Source organism: Achroia grisella, unplaced genomic scaffold (assembly GCF_030625045.1).
Source record: "Achroia grisella isolate CSIRO2021 unplaced genomic scaffold, CSIRO_AGI_Agris_v1 utg540, whole genome shotgun sequence".
NCBI lineage: Eukaryota > Metazoa > Arthropoda > Insecta > Lepidoptera > Pyralidae > Achroia > Achroia grisella.
The window spans coordinates 4,421,311-4,448,686 of record NW_026712925.1 but is presented as its reverse complement, the minus strand read 5'-3'; the positions used below and the strand labels follow the sequence as shown (position 1 = coordinate 4,448,686).

Sequence of the window (27,376 nt, the reverse complement as noted above, 5' to 3'; positions counted from 1 at the left end):
CGCGTAGTTTGTATGTATTTGATTACAACAATTCTACAGTTTCACAAATAATAACACTGAGTATAGTTTCATCCTGTGCATATTTTTTTTACTGAAACATGATAATTATACCTTATATATGCCATAGATCACTTGTAAAGACTATGTAGTTACTCATTTGTTTGATATGGAAGAGATTTTTATACAGAGAACAAGAATCATTATGGGTGACTGCTTACTATCAGGCGGGGCGTGCACTCCATTGCTATTCTTGTTATAAATATAGTCGCGTATATTATGTTATGATCAACGCATTGCAGTAATTTTTTATACAAAAATTTATTATTATTACTGCACCGTAGTATTATCTTTTATTTACATTTGTATTTTTTTAATATAATTATATTCTTAAATTTCTATTTAAAGAAGATGGAATAAAAGTGTCTATATAATAGCTAAATGGACTGAAATGTATTGTATTGTAGGTAATTTTATATGATGAATCACTTTAAGTAGGGCCACTAAATCTTAGCAGATAATCATGTAATAAAAACCCAATTCATAAAAAACTTGTCTTAAGATTTTATGGCTCCAATTTGGGTTAGGTACCGAAATTAATGTCATATATAGGTATCTGCTAAGAGAAATAAACAAATTAAATACTTTTAAAATTATAATTAAAAGTATTTGTAATTTGGACTTTCTAAGTTAAATTGCGACTGTTTTAGTATTTGTTAGTTGCGACATAATACGGTTTATTATTAAAGTGTTAGAAATATCCAATGTTGTTAAAAAAATTTATTATGTTTTTGAAATAATTAAACTAATTGGTAAATCTAGGATCTATAAATCTAGAACCTGTCCGTTCTTTTTAAATGAAGCCGTTCGTAATTAAATTTTTTAAAGGAAAGTAATCTCTGCAAATTATCGAAAAACGCTCTTCACATTTGCTAGGTACATTATTCCAATGGATATAAATCAGCTATGACGAATATGATGGCCTCGGTGGTCTAGCGGTTTCTCATACCGCTTTGCGTCTGATGGTCGTACTATGCAAACATTTGTATTCATAAATATCAGTCTGGGTGTTTTCTATATATTATGTATTTATAAAACAATATTTAAGTCATTATCAGTCGTCTAGTCCTATAACTAGACTAACGCTGTGTGAATTGTCCAGGATTATTATTGTAACTATAATACTTTCTCAGCTCAAACTACGTTCCGAACGGTAGCTTTGAATCATCCAAGTGTCTGTGATAGACCTAAATAAATAGAAAAAAACGTATATTATTTAATCTGCGATATTAGAACGGACACTTAGTCAGTAAGCACTTTATTTAGTTGTGTTATTAACTTAGGACACACTGACGAGTGACCTATTGTTTGCTCCCGCGTTCACTCGTCCTATTTCTATATTAATATAAGTGCGAAATTGTGTACTGTTTGTTAATTTTCATGACTAAACTGATTAAGGAAATTAGGCGTGAAGGTATTTTCTTGAGGACGGACATTTTATCTAAAAAAAACCATATAAAGTCGCAGTTACTAACTAGTATTAAATATGTGCAATACCAATATTTGTTTAATGATCAGCGCGTGCTGTATGGGTACATTGCAGTCAGTTTAAATTATGTTGCATTTCATTATTGACTTTTATATTTGTTGTCAATTTATAAATGTGATTATAATAAAAATAAAATTTTATTACCGAAGTATTTTATTTCCATCCTTCACATATGTATTTCATTAATACAATATAAGAGTAAATAATATGTTCACATATTATATAATTATATAAACTTTTTTTTTATTCTGGTAGATAAACATTGGCACAGTATATTTGATTACAGATATAATTGTAGACAAGTATACATTATTGTGACATCTCGTCTATCACCTACTTAGAGCAGTTATTTATATACTAATACATAAATATTAATAAATAATAAATGTATTATATTTTAATATTTATAATAAATTTATTATTTAAGCAATAAATATTCTTTTAAAAACATTATTAGGTCGGTATATATTAAGTTTCGTATAAATTTTATGCAAAAGGTACTTATCAGCTAAAGTTATAAAACCAGCGTTTCCATAGCATATTGTCTTGAGACAATACATTTAAGACCAGAACATGAGTTTTGGTCTCAAATACAAACTGCGAATATTCTTTTTATCACGCAAAAAAATTACATGACTGATGATATGATTACATACTCGAATTATGTTTTCTTCAAATAAAATTTCATTCATATGAGTAGAAGTAGAAAACATTTGTATATGGATTGTATTACAGAAATATTTTAGATGAAATTTGATTAACTGTGTGTTTTAATAATTACGAGTATGGCTATGCCATCCGATCGTTCGCGTCATACGCTACTTTAACTACTAGAAAAGTTCTTATAGCACTGAATAGCAGAGAAACTCAACGATTTCTAATGCATTCCTGCGAAACTGTATCAATAGTTTAATATATGAAATGTACTTCCAAACCTCACATAATTATTAAGTACACATATTCGTCAAGTTTAAGAATAATAAGTAAATGAAATTTTAACATTCTACGTAGTCTGCAATACGAAACGACTGACTTTCATGCTATGCAAGCATGAAAGTCAGTCGTTTCGTCTTTGTATAAAATATCCATCTTGTTAAAGAAAATATAATACTACACATAAAAAGTACAGAGATATGATTTTTAACATATTGTGTTGCATAAATATCTCAGAAAATCATCGCTAAAATACCCTTGCTCTTACTAAGAACAACATACATAGTTAACAATTTATCGGAAAATATTCATGCCATACTTTAATTCTTTCTCAAATTGTTCTGCATTTAATGCACCATCTATACTAACACAGTTTTCATTAAATACACTGTATGCCGACATTTCTCCTTTTTGTTTTGGCCTTGTGCGTGTATTAAAATATATACCAATTAACACAGACGTGGCAAAGAATACTGCACCAAATTGTATTTGTAGGAAAAAAATATATAGTGTCAACCAGGTCAAACTGTAAAGGGACCATTTGATGATGAAATATCGCCAAGACTCTTGGTTTTCCTCCTCAGATGACTCTAGCTCATTAACTTCCGTAGATGAAGTAGCCTCTTCGTTACTACTGGAATCGTCAGGTTGGATGAGTGGCAATACTGGTTTTGGCAGTTCTTCATGTTCCATCTGAAAAATAATAAAAGACATGTGAATAATAATAATGATGTACATTTATTCAGCAAATATTGATACCCTCCTTTCCTTTTTTGTTCTCTTGTATTACAAATAGCATAGATTAAATTAAATTGGTAGCATACCTGCAGCATACACACACATACATATACATAGTCACACCAACATAATTGATACATTTGATTGTTACTTCATAATATAAAAGATTTATTTATAGTGGACACAGCAGACATCCTGCCTGGAAAAACAGTGCTAACCAAGTTGAAACTATTTATGAACCCAATAAAGAATTATATATATACAATATTTCATCCAAATCGGTCCATCTGTTTATGAGGAGTTGACAAACATGAAGAATTATATATAATAAGATATGATACTTAGACATTTTACTCTATAGCAAGTCATTACAGTCATTATATGTTTTTTACCTATACATGAATAGTTAATTTTATTTAGTATTATAGTAGTATTAGTATGTAGTATCCATAACATAATCAATAAATAATAACAAGATTAATCAAAGTTGTAGCAAGGCAGACTTTGAACTTAATTCTTCTTAATTAAACCTATAATGGTACATATTCCACAGCAATAAAGCGGCTTGCTTTGTAATATATTTTATTTGTAGCGTCAGATAATACAATAAAATTATGGGATACATGCCATCGATATCCTATAGCAAAGGTACACATGGGCATCACATGATGCTGTAATGTCATTAGTGTTGTCAATGTATATAGTATATAGGCATGAATATTTATAAGATGAGGCCACTTATCATCATATAGGCCATCAGTTTGTTTGCCATTTCATTATATAAAATAAAAACAAATATAAGTTATTACAATAGTTTTCTGCAATTATGGGTCATAGTTGTTGTATAAAAATATACTATATATATATAATACTAGATTAGAGTAATATTGTAACTCACTAAAAGAACTTCATCCTCATTCTTTTCTCTATCCATATCTCCGAATATTTTGGGCACTAAAAAATTTATTAGCTTCTCCTTAGATCTTTCGAATTTGTCCTTAGCGTTATCTATTAATTCTTTGCGGCGTCGGAGAGCACGGTATTCTTTCAATTTTGCCTCCATCCGTAAATCTACAAAGCAAAGGTATAAAATTAATATAGGAATCTCAACACCCCGTATTACAAAATAATGAAAAACCTAAAAATTTAAATTTAAATTGCAATTCTTACCTGCAATTACTTGTACTAATCTACAAGTTTTTGTTTTTGATTTCAGATTTTCGATCAAGTAAAAAATATAATGAATGTCCAAGTTTAGTATCTATATCTAAAGAAATATAATCATATGCCCGGTATTTTTAACAGTTTCAGCGTGAATTTTCTTTCATTACAAAACTAATTAGTGTGATTTTCATAATAATATAAATAAAACAGTGTTACACAAAGGGAATGTAAATTTAATTTAGTACGTGTATAAAATAGAAGTGTTTTGTGAATTTATTGAAGTGTTGATTGTTGACATTGGCAAATTAACGATAACCACAGATATCAAAGGCTTACTGACATAGCAATGTTAAACAGCTGTTTTTTATATGTAGCTGTTAAATAATTAATATTTTGATTGAATTGCAAATTGCAAGGTAGAATTATTAATTATCAAGAAACTCATCTTACAGTCAGTAATATTTTTAGATAACATTTTATTATAAAATCTATTAATTTTCATATAATTGAAATAGGTTGGCATGGCAACCTGTATGGCATCATGGCAACCCAAATTAAGGCGCGAAGTCCGATCGATAAAGTAGGCGAAAATATTTTTCTTGTAGCATGTGTAACCCAAAAAATCATTTGTAACTTATGAATTTATACAATAAATGGACCACCAAACAGACATGGGTGCTTATGGTGAAAATCCGAATGTTCAGAACAATGGAAATTATATAACAATTATCCCTGTCGATTATTCAAGGCGTGGATATCCGATTCAAGCAGAATATCAATACAAGTAGGTATTGTAAACAAATAAAAAAGACTATTACCATTGCCTATGCGTATACAATAGAAAATTTATAGAAGTTTTATTAAATACTAACTTCATATTTATCAGCAATTTAATATATAAATATTACCTACAAATAATTTCGCATCTACGAAGCAATACGAATTACGGGATAAAGTCCGTATTCAATTTTTCTTTAAAATGTCTTTCCTGAATTTTGTCATTAGTGAAAAGCCCTATCAATACTGAAAATAATCTAAATTTTACGAAAAATATGATACAAAAAAAAGAATAAATAATATTTTTTCTCTTGTGACAAGAGAAAAAAAATTCGTAACCGACTGGTTTTAATAAATAACCAATCTAAGTATCTGTGTCAAATACTTTTTTACGTAGATAGAGAAAATATAGCACCTATTTACGGTTCAACCTCTTTATTGCAATATTTTTTTTCAGCGAATTCAGGTCACGTGAAGAATATTACAGTGTACAAAGTCAAAAGTTACAAGCTGAAGTGAACGCACATTTATATTCGGTGTCACAGAGATTGCCGCATTTGTCGTATAGTCCTTTAGGGCGCCACAGCGACTGGGACAAACATGACCCCCATAAACCCCTTCAGACAGACTCCAAAGAGAGTAACAGCTCAGACTCTTTGGAAAAGAGTGTTATGGGTAATGTATTCCGTTCCTAGTAATTTATATACTTACCTACTTACAATTTTTTTTTTATTTTACACGTAAATTTGTATTGATAAATTATAAATACAGTTTATAAGTTCGCACCATACTTTGTACTAGAACTTGTGATTAATACCTAACTGGGCAAAACTAAAAAAAAAACTATATTTTTGTGGCATCTAAGAAAATGATAATGATGATGAGGTTCACAGGAGAAAATAAGTATTCACATTAGTAGGTATCAAAATAAGCATCCAAATGGCCGAAGAGGCGTGCGCGTGTACCGATTCATTTTCACAATTGAGTAGGGCGAAATAGATCGACCTAATAACGAGATGGGGCCTGCTCTACAGTATCTATAGGGCCGGCCAAAGCTGCCGGGGCCGCGGTAGTTATGCTAACGCGACTTCGCGACTCCGGCAATGACTCTCATACATGTAACTAACTAAAAACCACGGTGTACCGTGTGGTTTTTTAATGAGTAACAATCCCACACAGTGATAAGGGTGTCACTTCTTCAATGTGGAGACGATTTTTCTATATGATAAAAAAGCCTTCAGCTGTATCTCGGATTGTGTATTTGAATACATCAAATATAATATTTGAATATACAATTTAGGACAACAAGGAGAAATGTTAGTTTTGTGAGCTAATTACTGCATCGTTAGCAATGTACCAAGCCAGGTTGACTCCCACGCGGTTTCCCTGGAAACCATCATGATACATTCCTGGCGAATTTGTCACGATGGGCTACCTGGTCTGACATTATGCTTATCTTATCATCCTCCACTGGTGCAAGCATACTGTTCGCGCAGGCTAATGGACCATAGCCATCCATTAAAAATAACTCGGACAACAGTCGTGAAGGTATTCGAAACTAAATAAAACAGTTAAAAAATAATTCCCATTTTTTAATGATATCAAAATATTTTAGGATCCAACTTGAGCAGTTGTTCCAACCAAACTGGATCAAGCAGTATAGCGGCTGGATCGTTCAGTACCACGGAACCTATTACCAGCGGTGGTAGCTCCTCTAGCGCCATATCACCACCTTTACCAGGTAAATGTTTTTCTATCTTGTTATCTATACTCAAATAACCGTTTTTTACTACAAGCATATGCATATAAATACGATACATACACCAAAATAACATCTTTTACAATTTTTGTCTGTCTGTCTGTTTGTTCAGGCTAATCTCTGAAATGGCCGCACCGATTTTGACGGGACTTTTTTTGGCAGGTAGCTGATGTAATAAAGAATAACTTAGGGTACTTTTATTTTAGAAAAATAAAGTTAAATTTCACGCGGACGAAGTCGCGGGAACAGCTACTATATAATTACGCTAGACCTCTTTTGGGGTAAGTTTACCACAGGTCGATTATAAAAAGTTATCTGCGTGGAATCCTTAATCTTTCCTATTTCAGCTGCCAAGTAGCTTCTTTGGAAGCTGTGTTTCGGTTTTAGTGTCAGATTAGGAAGGGAAAGATAACAGGCAAGACATCTGAGTCTTGAATGGCAACGCATAATATCACTCGCCATATTGTTATACCACGTTTTTTTTCTTTGCATATTATATGCTTGTACATTTAATGAGAAATGTTATTTCCATTTTTTTTTCACTTATTATCTATATTTCTTTGGACCTAGATGGCGCTGTGCATATTTATGTAATCTCATGAAACATTCTTACTTCTGTACTTTTATAAATTTTGTATTTTTTTCTAACAACTTCAACTTTTGTAAATTATGTTATTTATTAGTTTGTAAAATTTTACATATGTTTAATATAACAACATGCAAGTTTATTTCTTGTTCTTCTTGTGCTGAGTCTTCCTGAAAGGAGGTAGAGTAAAAAGACTATTCAAAAGTACTTTTAAAATAAAGATTATTTCTATTATATTTCTATGATCAGGCTCATCAGGTAGTACAGCTTCTTCATCGACCGTCTCTTCAAATCCCATTACCTACGTGTACCTCATGTCTCGCACTGCTGTCATGATGGAAATGAGCTCAGAGGAGATGCCGTTGTGTGTCACAGCGGCGCGGTTCCTCAATGGAGTATTAGCTACCGAGGAGTTGGGTCTGACGCAGCCTAGCTCTAGAAGTTTAGCGGCTAATGTTTTCGCATTGTGGATGTGCAGTCCTTTGTTAGGTGAGTAGTTTTAATAATAAAAATATACACACTACTGTGTACATATTAACCCAGTACCGCTGAGGCCATCTATGCTCTGTAAGCCAACCAAAAATATTATAATTAATGCGGTTACTACTCCGTCAGCATTATATGTATATATCTTCTTTTATATTTCCACTAATATTTAATTTTGTATAAGTTTATGCTTTTAGTTCTCTTGTTCAGTGAATTGTAATTCTTAATAAGAATAAACATCTAAAACCTAATAAAATACATTAATTAATATATAAATATATTCACGTGGAAGCGTCACCTTCACCTGTTAGTAGATGATGGTTCGACACCGGTGGAAAATGGTTAGTAAATAAATTCAGCTCAGTTAGACCATCCTGATAAATATGATTATATATATATCAGTCTTGGTGATTTCTATGTATATTATATACATAGAAGATTATATGTACTTTAGTACCCAGAATGCAGGCTATGTTTATCCTAGAACTAGATGTCGCCGCGTGAATTATCCTGTATTATTATTAATAATAATATTTAAGATAAAAAATTTCTTAGAAATTCAATTGAAGCCACACCACTGCCCGTGGCAGCTGTGGGCAAATTGGCAGAAGCTACTTCAGAGGTACGGCCACGGATCAGAATCGAGACGGGCAAAGGACCAACCAGTGTTGAGGTTACAGCGAAATGTGTTTTTCCCTAAGCATTTGGAAGAAGGGATCAAGTAAGTGAAGAAGTAATTTAAATTTATAACTTTTGTTATACGCTTAATGCGTAAATAAAGCATCTACTATTTATAAACCGTGAAGGTAGCCAGTTTGAATCTGGGTACACCAAAAAACTAAGGTCAATTTATAATTTTGGCTGATTGTACAGTGTTTGTATTCTGAAATTACTGGTGTTGCCAACATCTAGCACTCGGAAAATATACTGTACAGTCGCATTGACGATATCTACCGTTTCAAATTTGGTTAAAAATGAAGGTATTGATTTATATGTATATTTTCTTCAAGGGATTCCAAAATCCAGGAGTTATTGTACGAAGAAGCGAGATATAATGTTGTGATGGGCAGGTACCCGTTGGAAAGCGTTCAAGCGGTCATGCTGGGCGGACTGCAAGCTAGAATTCAATTAGGCCCATACGATCCCCATAGACATACGGCGAAATTCTTTAGGTAAAACATTTTATATTTTTTTACAACGGCCTCCAGCGGTTAAGCAAGCACACCGCTTTACTTCCGATGGTTAGGGGTTCGATTCCTCGTACAGTACAAACATTTGTATTCTTGAGCATGATTGTTTGTATGATATGGGTGTTTTCTGTGTATATTATGTATGTGTGTACAAAAAAATATATTCAGAAGTAATCTTTAATCAAAGAAACTTAAACAAGGTAAGCAATATGACTAATATTGTTTTATTCTACCACTCATTCGGAACACAGACTCATCACAAGAAGAAAGATCGAGAAACTTGCGTGTTGCTCTTTTAAATGAAGTCTAGTACCCATAACACAAGCTCTGCTTACTTTGGGACTAGATGGCGATGTGTGTATTGTTTTGAGATATTATTACTATTATTATGTAAAAGGAATGGGAAGCAAGCTGATAGCCTACGTGATGGTAGATGGTACCAGTTACCTCCCTCTCTACATGAACACGTTACGCTCAAGTAACACCCGTGGCTCGTGCATCTTCCCATTCCGTTGGCCTAAAGGTCCAAAGGTTTTGACGGCTAGTGTTTTTGATTATCTCAGGGAACACCAAGATAAATATTTACCGAAGCACGCTCGTTCCGGTCGGTGGGCTCAGCTACTACCTGCGGGCCGGAAGGGCAGCCCCGAAGCGAAACTTCTAGAACAAGCACAAAGACCACCGGCAGCGCCGCCCAGAAAACTACGGCATAAATATCTTGCGCATATTCGTACACATTCCGCTTACGGGTGAGTTCACTATTTATAATATACTAATAGCCTGTTCTAGCTTTGTCCGGGTGTTCATAATTTCGTGAGTTATCTCATATATTAGTATACTAGCAGTGCTGTGACTTTGTCCGCATGTTATAGTGACCTTGACCAAATAAAGAAAAAATATTCAATAATTTAACCCAAAAAAGGCAAAGAGAAAAGTTTCATCGTTCTACATCGGTTCAAAAATGTCGATCTTTCATCTCCTCTTTCAAGCCTTTACGACCCTTTTGTTTAAAAAACTTAACTTTTTTTCGCATTAAAAAGTAACGTACCCCTTTCTCAGGGTCTAGACTATCTGTGCACCTAACATTTAAATCTGTTTAGTAGTTTTCGTGTGAAAGCGGGACAGACAGACAAAGTTACTTACGCATTTACAATATTAGTAAGGATTTAGTGGTCTCCTCTGGAAAACGCCATGGGTTGTAATGGTGTGTCTTGTTTCCAAGAGTCTACTGAATAAATACCATTTCTTTTCATTAAAAAATAAACCTTACCTACTATTGCTGACAGCTCCGCAGAGAGCACTGGACTGTATTATGTTAGGGTGTTCTTTCAAAGAAATGGTTTGTTTCTTGAAGCTTCTGTAATATCTGCATAATTTTAATTTGCAGCCGTGACTGTTCTTACATTTAAATTCATCACTGTAGCTCATACCGCTCTTCTAGGGCGGCATTCTTCCAAGGTCAGATCGAGCAACCAGTCCGCAGTCTAACGAGTCTGCTCGCCCACGAGGATATACCAGTCCTTGTGGCCATCAATTCCACCGGCGTGTATGTCATCGACGATACTGAAAGTGTGAGTTGCCAAATATTTACACCTACAATGGACCAAGATCCAAGACCTACCAAAAGTCCCCTATTTTTTGATGAACGAAGCATTTATGTTTTAAAATAATTATTATATCCCAGGACAATTAATTATTATAGTATATGAAGGTTGTTTTAATGTGTATTATTGAAATAAACATATTTTCGGCCTTTCTTTCAGACTGTACTCCTGGGTTTGCTGTATGAAGAGTTATCTTGGGACTTCGGGTTACCGTCAGATGACCATGAGGACTGCCTGCCCTGTCTTTTTCTTCAGTTCATGGTCGTGGAAAATGGCCTACGTGTCTCTAAGATATTGCAGGTTAGAATGGATACCTTATAAGATTGTTGTAGAGTACTTATCTATCTTCCTAATTTTTTTTATTGGATATTTTGGGCTAAGACCTATAAAACTGCGACCTGCATAGATTTGTTGTGCTCGCTCTTTTTCAAAGTTTGCTATCGAAACCAATCAGGGACAAGAATTGAAGGATATTCTTAAGAGCGATGATTTTTATCTCCTCAGGAAGTAATATTTCAATCTTTTTTTTTTCAATTTTCATCTCTATCCCGTCATTATTATTCACGTATTTGCGGACTCATTTATATATATTGCGCCAAAACTGGTCACACCATGGTTTCGTTTATAATTTTATTGGACTATGTATGTATTTACAAAAAATATTTAAATGTACTGTATTATTAGAAGTTGTCTAGTACCCATATCACAAGCTCTGCTTAGTTTGGGGTTAGATGGCGCTGTGTGAATTGTCCTGGAGTATTATTAGTATTATATAAGCAAAACACGTTACATCCTTCTAACAAATCAATATATATATATAGGTATTCTCCAAGCAAGCCACAATGATGGATACTCTAATAGAGCACTTCGCAGGGGAGTACAGGAAACGGCTTGGCCAAGAAACGCCGAGTGACCACGCTAACTATGACTACCATTCTGGTAAGCAGACTATAGTATTATTTATGTTTCATGTAACTGGAAAGGCAGATCGGACTTGGTGGTCTACCGGTTTAGCATACTGTCTTACTTTCGTTGATCGCAAGTTCGATTCCTCGCACGGTACAAGAATTTGTATATTAATGAGTTGTTTGTTATTATTGATTTGGGTGTTGCCTGTCTATATTATATAAGTAATATTTTTTTATTAAATATTTAAACTCTGCTTAGTAACGCAAACTCTGTTTAATTTTGGGATAAATGAATGGATAAATACAAATGATGCCAGGAATCGAAGCGACCATAATCACAATAAAAACTGCGACTCCGCAACTACTATGGTTTTGTTTGATTGAGGCCGATTGAAAATAGAAAAGTAAGAAGAAATCTGTCAACAGATTCCGGGAGTATATCGCTACCGCCATTGTCCAGGCCGGACTCTCCTCAACGCCGACTAGCCAACAAACTGTCGAGGTTAGCGCTGGCAACCCACGACGGTCGAGGCAACCTACTTGGTGGCGCTGGTGACTGGAACACTGACTTGAACCATCCTCAACCCTCATGGATACTCCCCAAACACTAGGTGCATTTAAAATTTGCCATCTCTTGATATAAAAAATATAGTTCACGACTTATACCAGATAGGGTGGCCTGAAACAATATCAACTGTCGTGTATTCCCCAGTTAGTCGTATTCGGGCAACCTGACGAGTGACCGATTGTATATAGTAAGCCTTACTGATGTGTTTGTGAATAAGTATATTCATTATTTATTTTTAATTTAACTATAAGTAGATCCTTTCTCCAATGCCGACTAACCAACAAACTGTCGAGGTTAGCGCTGGCAACCCACGACGGGTGGGGCAATCTGCTCGGTCGCGCTAGTGATTGCCACTTGCCATCTCATTGATACAAAAAAATAAAGCAGTTAAAAAATTTGCAATCTCTTTTATATATATTTTAAAGCAATATCCAGTGTCGACGTTGACGGGACGTTAATCGCATTTTAACGAGTGACCTACTGTATATAGTCAGCCTTACAGATGTGTTAGCGAATTGAATTATTCGAAACATGTATTCATTATTTATTTGTAAATTAATTATAATCTTGTATTTGTTAAAGATATTTTTATTAACAACAAGTAGGTCTTATCTCCTAATTCAGTGATTATTTTTATTTTAAAACTTAGTTACCTATGTAAAACATGTAAAATCTACACTGCGGTTATATTAGACATCTGTGAAAAGATAATTGTGTATAGTGTAATTAAAATATACTCGTATACAAAACATTTATTTTATATTTCAATCAAAATATAATAAAAATATATTATTACAGAAAATTATTTTATTTTCCACAATCCATACATTTTTCAGGGTTTTTCCTCATCCCGTTTCTCCTTTTGCTTTGAAGATAGGTTATCAGCTAATACCTATAATAAATACAAATAAAACAATTGCAAATAGTAAATAACTGTATCAAATTAAACATTAGCAAGAATTTATTCTTGCATGACTTGTCAGAATAGTTTATTTTGTTATATTTTTGCCTAAGCAATTGCCAGTGAATGAGGATTAGTGATATTTCTTGCTGAGACATTACGGTCCTATTTCACGCCATAGTAGTGCCTCATGCGGTTGTATTCCTTGAGGAGAGGATGCTTGTCCAGATAGTCCCGGAGCATCTTGAACCGCGGCTCCGAGAGGTCCCTGTGCCTTGTCAGCCTTACTTCTAATGCGTGCACCTTGAACGCCAATTCAGCACTGCCACAAAAATGTTTATGTATTTAATTTTCTTAAGAGAAGTAGCTATCTGTTAGTCGGGGCTGTATTAATGACGGTTTGTTGTGTATATTAGAAAGTGTATATTATAATGAAAGTAAATTACAGACTTAAACAATAGTATAACACGATTAAGAATTAGGAGCACATGAAAATGAGTATGTCTGTTGAAGAAGTCTTTTTTGTGATTTTTATTTTCCCGCGCAATAACGTAATGCACCACAGACAAGAATTGGCATTTGGCCTCAATACTTCCACAAATATGAAGAATCGTAAAAATATACTAGGCTGTAAGGTCTAAGGATCTTTGCCTGTTCCATTATTGAAAAGGAGATCGATCAATACAGTAAGAAAATAAGTAATGCGCCACAGTATTAACACTAGCACTATGTGGTAGCGATAATGAATGAACATGAGTGGTAAAAAAATACATGTACATGATTTCGACTGATTTTATACATATTCTGTCGCGGTCATAGATATCATGCAGAAATATTGCAAATACAATCATGTTATGCAGTTATACTATAATATTTATGCAATTGTGAGTAACAACTTGATAAAGTTTTATCGCAGTGGAATGAATTATATAAATAAATAACAAATTTATAGGTGAAATGCATATAAATAGTTGAAATATTTCATTTACCTTGTAGCAAAGTAGGCACTCTCCTTTTCAGGTGTTAGGATGAACTGGTTTGCCAGATACCAAAGTCTCTTGCTTTTGTATTCATCATTTAGCTACAAATATATCAAATTGTAAAATAAATAATAAATTTTCAATAAGACAAGACAATAATTATTGTACTAATAGGTATAATAGAAAATTGTTATTGATAAATTATATATTGTTGTTTACTTCTGTTTAAAACATATGAACTGATGTTTTTTTTTTTAACGACTGGGTTTTTATACCATTGGTGTAATACCAACAAACATACAAACAATCAGCCTTAACAGTATAAATAGTAAGACATCAAGATCTTAATGTTATAAACCCATAAATTTATTTTTTAATAATTTCTTCGGAATCAGTCGCGTTATACGTTTATCTAGGTCTTTTCCATCAGAGCTATGCTATGCTACTATTTCTGCTATAGATTTTTCATGTGCACCAATCATATTAATTGGTCCATATAGGTTATTATCACAGGTAGAAACGGCTTTACTGAGCCATGCTTTTATAATGAGTGGTGTTACTAATTACAGAGCAGAATATCTAGATTAGACACGTATTTGTTACTAAAAGTAGATATACCATCTTCATAGAACATCTTACTTGCTACGCTACATAGCATCAGCGGAAACAGTATAGTTTCGTAGCTGATATTTAGTATATATCTGATACATTTGCAACATAAGGCGATTACGCGTAGAGCCTTAGAAGTTACATAGGTGTCATAAATTCTGAAGAGTAAGAAACCTTTAAGGTTATATAAAATATATCCTTACAGGATATATATTATATTATAAAGTAGAAAATATTTAAGACAATTCATTAGCTTTTTTCCGCCGGCTATTTTATTAAACCCTACCGTGTCGAATCTTTCCTGCACCAAATTCTGCCTGGCCAGTTGTTTAGCTCTGAAGTCGTTAATACATTGTTCTCTGACTAATGTGGCCTCCTTGATTGAAAGCGGTGAACCAGCCCCGTGACCGGAGCCAAACATACGAGCGAGGTACGGAGCCAGTGGGTCGATCTCAGCCTCCTTTTCTCTTTCTGTCACCTCGGCTCTTTTTGTCTCCTAAACAATTAAGAAAACAATAATTGTTGTAATCCATACTAATATTATAATGAGGAAAGATTTCATTGTTAGCATTGGACAGGCTCTAAACTACTGTACCGATTTGAAATATTCCTTAACCGTTGGTTCGATAGTATAGCATATTGTAAAAAAATACTAAAGAAGAAACCTTATATCGCGTATGCAGCAGAAATTGACAGTAGAGCAAAGCAATATACTAGAGTTTTATAAAGGACTTAATATAGGGTGATATTGTTGTTCAATAATACCCGTGCCAAGTTGGGAACATTGCACAACAGACCCCTAGTTCATTACGATATACCAATACTAATAAAATATAATTACATTTGTAATCGTAATACTGTAAAACAGCTCAAGCTTCTCCCAGAAGCACAGTAGCATCCTGTCTACACAGGGTTCACGGAGCGACCTCACCTTTCCGAGGATATATGTGCGTTGTAGATGGCCACTGCTACGCGCTTAAGAATTACGTTAGCGACTGTTTCTTTGGCTTCAAAGTAGCCCCGACATAGAGGTCTGTCTGTAGCACCTATTGTGTTTATATAAGGTTAAAGTGATTATAACTTACTTGTTCTTTCCATCCTTTTTTTGCCGCTTCGTTCCTCTCAGTATCAAATAAGGCGACAAACAAAAGAGGCTCTGTCAACTCCTTGTGCCGCTGTTTCAAGTATCCATTAATATCTGACTCCCGATCTCTTATGTGTTTGTTAGTCTTGTACTCCCATTCCATATTCTCACAAAGAGCGTAATAAATGTTCAGAGGTCGTGGCGGTTTAGCGCATGGGTCAGCCTGAAAATGAACCTTTTTTTTTAATGCACATGGTAAATAGGCTTATGGCCCACATAATGGTAACGATACTCGCCTATATACGTGAACAGCATTACGGACACAAGTCATGATATGAGACCGAGATACCACTTATGCCCTTACTGAGAATTTAGATTTCATGCCTTTTATCCCGTAATTTCACTGCTTAATCGTGTTCTATAACCGAAACACAGTTTACAAAGCAAGTTGCTTGGTGGTTGAAGAATGTTAAGGTACTCATATACCCTATTGACTTTTTTCAGTTTGTCTCTAGTCAGTTAGTAATTAAATAAATTCTTTGAAAAAAGTAACACTTTTAAATTATACAGCTACTTATTAAACATTATCAAATAGTTATATTAACAATATTTGGCAAATAGTTTTGAATTATATATTTATTTTAAAGATAATAATTTTATTAAATTATTTTTCAAACCTACGTCTGCTTTCAGGCAGACAGTGATCTAAGTTTTCATCCTTCCAAACAATTCTTGTGTAATCCACTTTCTTATAGTATAAATTTTCGCATAGTTATTACAGCAGTTCCTTAAGTCTGTTTCTGTACTAACATCACTTTCTTATTGTATGTCTATTTCGTTATTCGACCTCTGTCGTACTTACGAATAAGAGATTACTTACAATGTAACCTGAAGTTTTTTCAGGATAATAAAGTATTTTGCCACCAGACTCCGCTAAATTAGGCTTTGTATAGCTTCTACTATCATTCGTGACAAAGTTATATGCATAATGGTAGTATAGTTCTATAGTGTTCTCTTGGATATGAAAGATTTTCTTAAAAACATCATCCTTAGCTGGTACAGAATGATTTCTTCCATATGTCTCTGTTATATCCTTTATTTGACGTTTAGGTTCCATTTTGGTGCCTTCTGTATAGACAATCATTCTAGATTCTAACCTGGAATAATCATGTGTTAGCAAACTAGTTTCGAATAGCAATCTTGATAGAAATGTTATATTAACAGTTCGGTATTATAATTTAAATAGATTTGAATACATAAGATGATCTGATTAACTGTTTAAATAATATTATGACAATTGTAATATATGCTAGGAAGAGAAGGAAGCATTATGTTGTCTCTAGTGCACAGTGCTGGCGTCATGCTGCCATTAAACTCTGAACGCCGAAAACAGTGAGAAAGCAGTGGTATGTATCTAACAGCCAAACAATTAGGAAGACAAACAACAATATATTATATTACATTAGATTAGAGATTGTTGATCTTTTTTTTGAGACCGTTACAGAAGCTGTTTTGCGGCAAAGATATGTTTTGCCGCAAAGCAGCTTGCTTGCTTGCTGAGCTACCAAGGTACTTGACTGACGCCTAACTTCATTGGCGTGACAAACTTATCTTTATAAATGACTAGCTACTCGGCCCGGCTTCTCATGGGTGTACATGTATTATATGTATATAAACCATTCTCTTGAATTACTCTATATATTAAAAAACACTCTTCAAAATCCGTTGCGTAGTTTTAAAAATTTAAACATACATAGGGACGGACAGACAGAGACAGGGACTTTGTTTTATACTATGTAATGATATTGGCATAGAAAATATAACATTACCTATCCTCTCTATTGGTATAGTGTTCATCAAAGGTCAGTGGGGTGCATACAAGCTTGGTGAGATGGTCCAGACGTGCGTAGTAATTGAACTCCAAAGTTCGAACACCTTCCACTGACACAACCGGTGCTTCTATTGAATACACGTGTTCTATGGAGCGAAACGAAATAACAATCACAATGACGTCCTCTATATAGCAGTTTCTTATAGCACGACACCCATTTACTTCCTACGGCTACGACGCGGTTACAATTCCTCGCGTGGTACAAACATTTGTATTCATGAGTATGATTATTTGTGTCGATCAGGCTATTTTCTGTGTCTGTTATGTATGTATTTACAAAAAAAAAATACCTATGTGTATGTATCAGTTATCTAGTACCCATAACATAAGCTTTGTGGCGCTGTGTGAATTGTGTGAATTGTCCTGAGATTATTATAGATTATTGTTATTTTATTTGGTAGTGTTTGACATTTTTTTTTGTACCAGTTATTATCTACGTATTTATACAGTTTTCTAATACGCTTACACAAGCTCAGCTCTGCATCGGTCTACCCGTTCACGGGTGAAGCCGTGACCAATGGAATCACATATTTTTATATATATAAAGTAGGAATAGTCTTCTGTTTTACTATTATAATAACGGACTAGATTAGTATTACCACGGAATTTACTTAGTCTGCTTGAAAAAAATGACAATCTTAGAGTAAACTTACTTATTATGTGGTCCTTCCTACCGATACCAAACTTCTCCAATATTTCTTTTTTGACATGGTCTATCTTGACCGTATCCATCTTGTCAACCCTATTTTTGTACCACTCGTATCTAAAAGAGATGATTTTTTAATTACCGAAAGTATAAAAAATAATATGCAATATAACGTACCTATGTATTAGGTAACACATAACTTTATTTGCTAAAATTGCTCCTCATGTTATGCTACAAAAAAACGGTGCTGAGCTACTTACATTCACCGATTTCCTGCAAAATTTTGGTGTCATTATTGCTTCTATCTTGATATTTGACTCATAACTAGACTAAAAACTTTGAAATACAGATAACGCTGTACGATTATGTTCCATAAGTCATCACTGGAAATACCACCAACTTCTATGATTTACTTTTCGATAGAATATTAAGGTGGTTTCATCAACTGATCGTCTACCAATGTTGACATTATGTTAACTATACTTATGTGAATTAAAATTAAGTAGAATTGTAATTCAAAATTAAAGATATTTTAACTTTAAGATTAACTTGTGGCGTATCAATGACTATCATTGACTTACGTAAGTAGCGGGATAGTGAGGGCATAGTCATCAAAAATCTTGACTCTCTTCACGATACCATCTCTCTGAGAATATGGTGAGAACTTTTCCAGGATCACCTTCTTGTAATGAATCACTTTATGACTACCAGGATATCTTTGTTCGAATTCTAAAAACGCAAGTATCTAAACTGATAAAACTACAACTTAAGCTATTATTATTTTTTTCTCTACTATTTCTACTTTAAGGTTGTCTAGGATAATGTCTTGCTTAATCAATATGACAGCCTTTTTGTACTTTCATAGTCAGTAGTAAATTTTGTTTAATGTATTATATTTCTTAGTTCTGGTATAAAATTAACTTATTCTATTCTATTCTACAATAAATAATAAAATTATGCGTTCTCTTATCTATATAAAGAGAGCAGATTTTGTTGCGAGGAAAGTAAAAAGCCGGAACCATGGCACCAATTTGTTAAATATTAATATTAATTTATAAAACTATTTCATTGTTTTGATTATACCACAACAGACATATACATAGACACATTGCATTTTATGTAACAAAAGGCAGATGAAGTTGCAAGCAACAGCTAGCATAACAAAAACAATGTAGTCACCATCAGCGCTAATATCTAGTTTCTCCACCCAGCTAGCTGGAACGTCCAAGTGCTTCTCAGTGTCAACTGCTGTTCTCTTGTCGGCAGTATCGACTCCTAACATTTGTCTTCTATGGAATGGTTCGCCAGCGAGGAGGTGTTCCCAGCATGATAAATTAGCCAAGTCATACTTCAGGCTATCCAGGCCTTCAGCACAACTTTGTAAGTTTACCTGAACATATTGGATTAATATGATTGTTTTTTTTGTTAACTGTTTTTTAAAATGACCGGTCTTTTTCTAAAAATCAAATAGTCAAAATAAAATACATAATAACATATACAACGTTATCATGTATTTGTGGCAGCCTATATACCCACAAATTTAAACTACAAATGGTTTAGCATAAAACACCTGATATACATGTCGTTGGATAATATTTATATCATTATTGGGCAGGCACAATTCAGCTCTGGCCTGATTTATGTCACTATTGTAACTAACTATATCTAGATCGTAATTGACATTTCATAATAGAAATAAACACTTAACAATCAAACTTACATAATAATTCTCATGATTATACACACTGTCCAGATGTTGGTACTGCTTCGCGTCTAATGGGTATCCATTACCTTCACTGGGCTCTATGAAGAATGGCTCTTCGATACCCATGTTGCCTGGTAATATTAATATCCAAGCATGCGTCCGCCAGCCATCGATTTCATCGTGTGGTGGTTTTTCTAAATCCTAACATAAAGATATTCAAGATAGCATATGGAACAAACAAGCTTGCGGCTCAACTGATGGTAAGTGATTACCGCCGCCCATGAGTATGCCCATGCAACACCAGGAATTGCAAACGAGTTGCCAGCCTTTTAAATAGTAATAAGTTTTTTTCTGGAAGGTTTCAATATCGTATCGGTTTGGAAATACCATTGCTAGAAATGATTCTATAAATTTAAGGTAATGGTTATTCAAAGTACAATATTCTTAAAGTATTCATGTACGATTCGAATTGGTAGAGTCGTAAGTATTTAGTTAATGCAAATTAGATTACGAGGAAACTAACTAGCTCAAATTTTATATATGCCGAAAAATGTCCTATAAGTCCAATTCCTATAATCGCTTTGGTATGTATGCATACCAAAGCGATTATCTATTAATTGTACAAATTTGAAGTTCTTATGATGTATTTTCATTCAATTCGATAGACATTCAGAAACTAGAGTACCTCAATTTTCCTAAGCCTTTCGTTCACGATATTATCCAATTCACTTTGTTTTTTGTCTTTCTCCTTTTTGTCCATCTGCTGACAATACTTAGAGTTCAGATCTGGTAGAGGTACGAGTCGGTATCGAGGCTCCTCTTCTGGCGGTGGTATTTCCTCCACTATCTGGAACAAATTTTGTTTTTAATTAAACCATGTCTCTAATAAGTATTATGGATACTTAGACTCTAATCGCTTCAAAGTTATTCTTGGGAAGCTAGATACAAGTAAATTTTACATCGTAACATAAATACCTACATGGTATTTTGACGTTCAAAGTGAGGTTAGAAATTTGATTCAAACTTAATATCAGAGTATACTGATGAAATGAGTCAATTAATAGGTTGGCAATACTCTGGTCATAACTCACGCGTTACAGATGGACATTCAAACTGCAAAATGAACGGGACTAAAGGACAAAAGGGAAGGGAAGGAAGTTGGACTTCCAGTCCAATAAAACGATGGACTGATACATTAGATTATATAAGAAAGAAAAGATATAAGTCTATATTTTAACCGGTACTTAACCAGTCGATTAATAATGGGTAAAATTAGAGTATAATGAATTTAGTTACATCATCAAAGTGTTTAAAATTATTTTTATTTATTTCTATTGGCTAAAGGTACCAATTTCCATCATGAGAGTTGTCAGATTGTTTGTCATTCCTGTTAAAAAATACTATATTTCGGTTCATCTCGTTCCTCTTTGGATACGCTTACCTCCCTCTCGTCCGGTATATCAGGGCACATTGTCCTGTATCGTATAGCCATACAGACGTCTCTCTTGGCACAGCCGACTACTATGTACGCGTCATACCCCGCACCAATCAGCCAGGAAACCAGCACGTGAGCTATTTCGAATGGATTCCCGCTGCGTCGTATTATAGCCGTGTACGGGGACATAATGCGTTCTGGCTGTTAAAAGAGAAATATTTATTAAACTAGCTTTTAGCCCACGATTTTGTCCGCATGGAACTTTTCTTCTTAAAATAAATAAAATTTCTTAAATAACAGTAAATTAAAGCCGACTGAAAGTCCCGCAAAATGGGCCCCGCCGTTTCAGAGATTAACAAAAACAAATGGACAAACAGACACACAGATATAAGACGCGACATTCACTGGCAGATTGTATATATTGTTTTAAGGAGTAACTTAGGCCACTATTATTTTATACATTTAATCTATTTTAATAAAAATAGTTATTATCCACGCAGACGAATTCGCGGGTAATAAGCTAGTTACAAATATATTAAGTTACTGTTAAGCAATATAAGACTAAAATATTTAAAACAATAAAATATCTCTATGAGATTCTTGGTTTAATAACTTTTACATAATTCATATTAGACCGAAAATACCCTCTAGTATTATGGTGTAGTATTATGAATCGCTTTGCTTTTTATTCAACCATTTCAAAAGCACAGTACAAGAGTTGGAACTCGCTAGATAGTATACAGCACGCCATAGAAAAGTTTAGGAAAATTCTCACAGATGGCGCTACTGGAAATACAAACATGGTTGTTTTACTTAACGTAATACAATCTCTGTAATGTTATTAAAAATATCTATATTTAAAAAAAAGACAATAATTTTAAATTGTTAGTAATTCAGTACTAATGTTTAATATTACGATTGAATAAAATCAACAAATAAACTCAAAGTAAATAAACCAATATATCTAATATAGCAATAAATATTATACATATAAATGTACAAATAAAAATAAAACAGAAAACTTTAAAGGACTGGCTATGTTGTGTTTTGAAAGCGTGACTCAAAAAGTTTCAGAGTTTGTTACTCAACAAAATCATAACCTGTATTGTTATGAAAGAGCGAGAGGGGTGTGGGGCAACGCACCCGCCACCCTTCAAATTGAATTCCAAGTTGAACGAAAACAAAGTCGGCCGCCGCAACTTTTGCGACTGAAACTTTCACTTTTCGCTGAAAACTTTCCAGCGCTTTCGCTATCAATTTCTATACTGATTTCTTTCTTACTACTTTTGATATTTGTGAATTTATATTACATGTTGTTTATACAACAACTCTGTGAATGAGAAAGCGTAGAGATTTAACCGAAATCTAAACAAATGTTGATATTTATCTATAAATATAATTTTTTGATAAAGTATTTTAAAAGCAACTTATTCTTTTTGGTTCAACTTATATTTCGAATTGATAGAATAAAAAAAATATTATAATTAAGTTTGTAAGAATAACCTGAAGTAAGCGTAAGTACACCAGCGATCTCACATATTTCAGCCGCTAAGGAGCTTGCTTTTTTTGATAGGGTAGGTAACAGTGTGGTGGTCGTCCTGACACGTTACATTGCTGGCCCCATTGCTAGCAATGTGCTATTCACTAATCCCCATAACTAATAATTAATTAAGTGATAATAATTAGTGATGATGTTAGTGGGATACTATTATACCAGTACTCACTTAGTACTTTGTCACAATGATATTGTAAACAGATCCGAAACTTTTCCCTATAAATTGTTAAAGTCATCATTATCATTTGAAACCATTCGTTATTTATTTATGCCTAATATCATTTTGTCCTAAAGATACATTCGAATACAAAGGATAAATTTATATTTCAGAAGTCACTACCTAGATCTGAAACAAAAATATATTAATATAAAATCTCAATGAAGAATCTGAAGTTACTGGTACAGTTACTTCCTATCCAATTAGGAAATATCAGTAATATTCTACAAATATCTACTCGTGCTGAGTAAATACCTACATAGCGACATTCGCAATTTCAAAGCTATATTTAGTTAGATAGCTATCTGACTACGGTAGAACTATTGCAAATTAGAACCGCCACGTTCCTCGCTTTGAGTAAAGCTTGACCAACCGTTATTTGGAGTTTGAATTCGAACAAGACGCCCGCACTAGAGATGTGCACCTGCATATCGTTATCGATGCCAAGACTCGAGCTATCGATTTGGGTCGGTGGCGCGGGCGAGGGGTGGGCGAGCGTCGGCGACGCGTACAAACGCCACTCATGCGAACCGTGCTGTGCCTCTAATTGAATACGTTGCGACAAGTTAAGTCGATATCGACTATCGATGATTTTATTTTAACATTTCAGAACTAACTTTTACCCGCGTGTTGTTCATGTCAAACACTTGCAGCTCACTGAAGACTCTATATGAATTCCTAAAAAAATATTTAACAGTCTTTAATGCTTTCAATTCTGTCATTAACTGATGATAAAAAAGACATTTCATGATTTTAAATTCACTTTTGTTGTCATTGTTTAAAAGGTTCAGGCTAGTCAATAATAACAGAATATTGTAGGTAAAGTAAAGGCAGCCTACCTTCTCTGACATCAGATTTCGTTATCATTTTGATTTAGTAGATCTGACTGTCATGGAAAGTTTGCTGAGAAATCTTACCGTAAATGCTCTTAATAAAGTTCATTACTAAAATAGTTATCAAGAATATTTTTTCTATATACTCATATCACTAAATGTATTGAGAAAATTATTTTAAATCTAAAATAGATTATTTTATTAGGCATGTAGGTAATACGTTATATTGTGTAACTTAGACCCAAAACTACGCAAGAATAACAACACATAACGGTTTATTTTCATCGACAAACAAAAATAAAAGGATGCAAACGACCGCAGCGCAATAGGGGCGCGCTCGAAGAACGGCAGTCCGCGCGAGTGATTTGCGCCACCCGTCGCCGCGCGGTCGCGACGCGACCTAGTGATGTTCCAAATATTTTTTTTTTTTGCAAATATCGATAAGTTTCCTAATTCATCAATAGTATTACAAAAACTTTTTTAGCATAGCTGTCAATATATTAGCTAGGAATGAGTTAAAAAACTGTTCTGTTATTCAATGTTACTAAATGGACTACCGTCATCTGCAGCGACGTCAATGCTCATGTAAACATCGTGTCCTTTCCAAGGATCGTGGGGAGCACTTCGTACCCGGCAAACAAAGAACTGTTTTTGTCACGCGGCGCCGCCCTCCCGCCGCGAGTCGTGTCCGTGGCGACGAACGGCCGCGGGCGTCAGGCCGGCCGATCGATATCGCCAGCTCGAGATCTCGGCCTACGCGCCCGCCTCGCCGGCCATTTGCCTACCTCGACGCCTCGGGCTCGTGTGTACATAACCCACCACCCACCACCCTAGCCGATACACCCCCGCAGATTACCGCCTACAAAGCAAACTTCATTGGTACGTGCATGCAATATGCGCAAGGAGCAACCCAAATTGCGCCTCGGACCACCCGGCCAGATTGCTTTGATATCCTAGCCGTCTGTGTAGGCTATTGCATGTCGAATCTTAGCTAAATGCGTCTCTATTTCGAGCTGTTTCCGTACACACGGCGGTCTGCAATCTCGTAATATCTAAAGCGATATGGAACAAGAGAACTGAATCCGTCTTAAACACGCCTTTTGTGAAATAGGTAGGACAGATTATTACCCGCTCTAGAATAGCTGCTCAAAGGATACTATATAACAAATATTCTATAGGAACGTTAAATGTATGGAGATAAAGTACTTTTATCACACAATATTCCTTGTACCTACATCGTCCAATATTTTTTTAACTATCTTCGTGTGGTGACGAAGAAAGAGTATTATTACATCACCCTACTTCATCACCACACGAAGAAAGATAGAAAAATATTATAACATGTATGTATATATGTTTTCCATCCTTCACGAGGACAGTTTGAGAGACGTGGCAAACAAAACATACCTCTCATCGTACTATGAAAAGGAAAACTTTAAAGAACCTATACCAATTACCTTGTAACCGCTCGAGCGGCGTGGCCTAGTGATTTACTGCTCCAATTTATATAGGCCTCAAAGGTGTGTCGAATCTGGGACGCTAAAAATATTTGGTAATTTCCTAACTCTCTGATGATAGACAACAACATTAACAAATTATATGACAGACGTAGTCTGTTGAAGTCAAATATAACCGAAATGTGGGTATGTCAAATGTTGCGTTCACCACAACGCCGACAGTTAGCTGTCTCTATTTTTTTTTAATAGGCTGTTATTGTATAATAATATTATTTCTATATAAAGTTTAAGCAAAAGAGATAGCTGTTAAGAAAAGGTAAAAGGGTAAGTAATTATTGTAAAGTTGGTAAGTATTAGTAGAGTTTAAGAATAATAATTATACTGTTACGTAGGTATGGAATAGTACTACTTTTTTCTGAGATTTTATAATGTTATGATAAAACCAGATCATATCAATTATAGTACTATACATATTATTATAAATTCTAATATAATTTCAATGACAAAAATAATATCTTGAAGAAGGTGATCAAAATTTGTAAATAATTATACTCATGAAGTTTTACTACCGCAATCCTTAAAATACAATAACAATGACAGATACGACACATGAAATATGTATATTCATTTATAATGGCGTTTAAAAATCTTCTGAGTAATATTAAAAACAAATGAATATCAATTGAAAGGCCGGGGTGGTCGTAAATCGGCCAAGTGCAACCGGACTGCGCCATTCAAATGAAAGAGGGAAAGTTTTCATTTACATACTCGCCTCGGCAAAGTTCTGAACGTTTCGTAAAAGGACAATTTGTTTGTTTGCAGAAAGTTTAAATTTACAAAACTATTTTAATATTATATATATCATTATTCTCCAAAATGCAAGCCTAAATTGTTTGGTACATTTAACAGTTCAATATTTAGAGGACTTTTTGATTTTATTCATCTTTCAAAGACAACGGGTTATTTCCACCAGATACAAAGAACATTTGTATTCATGAGTATGAGTATTTGTGTTGATCTAAGTTTTAGTAGTAAAAGAATATCTGTATTTAAGTATTTATATAATTGTTTTTTAAACTCTGCTTAGTTTGGTACTAGAATGATGTTTAAAGGAATTTATTTAATTTAGTATTATTTAAAATTTAAACTAATTCCACTCAGATGATATTGAACAGTCCAAATAATAGTTATATTTATTGAAAACTGAATATATGGAATAAAAAACTTAAGTACCTGTCTTTCTAAAAAGTATAGGTAGCTAATTATTTCATTCCTAAAATACACATACTTCTTAAAATAAGACCACAGTTCAAGAAATGAAATAATTTCTCATAAATAACACTGCAATTAGTTTTCGCAGTAACGACTTTGATTATCCATCGTTTTCTAAATAGACTAACGAGGAGTAGCGCCCTTCATAATAAAACAGAGCGAAAAACAAACAATAAAGATCTGAATGAAACGAGTACGAGCGCTGAATGTGAATGAATTGTCGGAAAACTGGTGTCACGGCGGGCGGCGTTCGTCTGCGAATATTTTAACGTATTTCAATAAAGGCGCGACATCTTTAATCTAGGGATCGGGTAGGGGCATAAATCTTGCAGGTCCGGGGCGAGTTTTGAATCATTTAGCGCGGTGCGGCTCGCCCCGCGCGAGTTCCGTCCGGCACGGCACGTGATCACCCCCCGCGCGAGCTACGTGCCCCGCTCACGCCCTTGCCACCCGCACCCGCGCTGCGCGTCTGTCTTGCCGAGACAAAGGGGCAATAGTGTTGTAGATTATATTAATGACATGTCGATAAAAA

The 27,376-nt window shown here is 34.2% G+C and overlaps 3 protein-coding genes across 4 annotated transcripts in view; 1 reads left to right on the top strand and 2 right to left on the bottom strand.

Annotated features, from left to right (window-relative positions):
* Positions 1–2,757: 2,757 nt before the first annotated feature.
* Positions 2,758–4,676, bottom strand: LOC131847727 (uncharacterized). Its single transcript, XM_059197365.1, has 3 exons — positions 4,388–4,676; positions 4,116–4,288; positions 2,758–3,172 (listed from the first exon to the last, which is right to left on the bottom strand). The coding sequence occupies exons 2-3, from the start codon at positions 4,278–4,280 to the stop codon at positions 2,774–2,776; spliced, it is 564 nt and encodes a 187-aa protein (XP_059053348.1). The 5' UTR covers positions 4,281–4,288; positions 4,388–4,676; the 3' UTR covers positions 2,758–2,773.
* Positions 4,677–4,955: 279 nt separating this feature from the next.
* On the top strand, positions 4,956–12,564 carry LOC131847694 (FERM domain-containing protein 8-like). Of its 2 annotated transcripts, none has more exons than XM_059197326.1 (11): positions 4,956–5,165; positions 5,616–5,833; positions 6,774–6,899; positions 7,879–7,992; positions 8,545–8,710; positions 9,000–9,161; positions 9,743–9,928; positions 10,621–10,750; positions 10,943–11,083; positions 11,605–11,722; positions 12,118–12,564. In XM_059197326.1, the coding sequence occupies exons 1-11, from the start codon at positions 5,035–5,037 to the stop codon at positions 12,300–12,302; spliced, it is 1,677 nt and encodes a 558-aa protein (XP_059053309.1). In that variant the 5' UTR covers positions 4,956–5,034; the 3' UTR covers positions 12,303–12,564. The 2 variants fall into 2 exon arrangements, with proteins under 2 accessions (XP_059053309.1, XP_059053308.1); XM_059197325.1 differs by having other exon boundaries at positions 7,753–7,992.
* A 761-nt stretch (positions 12,565–13,325) lies between these two features.
* Positions 13,326–27,376, bottom strand: part of LOC131847555 (dynein regulatory complex subunit 7-like) — a 157,859-nt gene continuing 143,808 nt past the window's right edge. The window contains exons 3-14 of the mRNA XM_059197138.1: positions 21,517–21,711; positions 20,761–20,922; positions 20,091–20,276; positions 19,550–19,760; positions 18,952–19,099; positions 18,378–18,487; positions 17,663–17,810; positions 16,714–16,990; positions 15,835–16,056; positions 15,036–15,245; positions 14,150–14,241; positions 13,326–13,482 (exon numbers count right to left, since the gene is read on the bottom strand). Of these exons, the coding sequence (XP_059053121.1) occupies positions 13,326–13,482; positions 14,150–14,241; positions 15,036–15,245; positions 15,835–16,056; positions 16,714–16,990; positions 17,663–17,810; positions 18,378–18,487; positions 18,952–19,099; positions 19,550–19,760; positions 20,091–20,276; positions 20,761–20,922; positions 21,517–21,711 (2,118 nt within the window). The remainder of the gene's footprint in view (positions 13,483–14,149; positions 14,242–15,035; positions 15,246–15,834; positions 16,057–16,713; positions 16,991–17,662; positions 17,811–18,377; positions 18,488–18,951; positions 19,100–19,549; positions 19,761–20,090; positions 20,277–20,760; positions 20,923–21,516; positions 21,712–27,376) is intronic.

Bases quoted from the DNA above. Each gene is read 5' to 3' on its own strand.
- LOC131847694 (XM_059197325.1), top strand. From the start codon at position 5,035: ATGGACCACCAAACAGACATGGGTGCTTATGGTGAAAATCCGAATGTT. The intron at 6,900-7,752 runs GTAAATGTTTTT...TTCTATGATCAG, and splicing joins CATATCACCACCTTTACCAG to GCTCATCAGGTAGTACAGCT. The intron at 9,929-10,620 runs GTGAGTTCACTA...CCGCTCTTCTAG, and splicing joins CGTACACATTCCGCTTACGG to GGCGGCATTCTTCCAAGGTC.
- LOC131847727 (XM_059197365.1), bottom strand. From the start codon at position 4,280: ATGGAGGCAAAATTGAAAGAATACCGTGCTCTCCGACGCCGCAAAGAA. The intron at 3,173-4,115 runs GTGAGTTACAAT...ATTATTTTTCAG, and splicing joins ATGAGGATGAAGTTCTTTTA to ATGGAACATGAAGAACTGCC.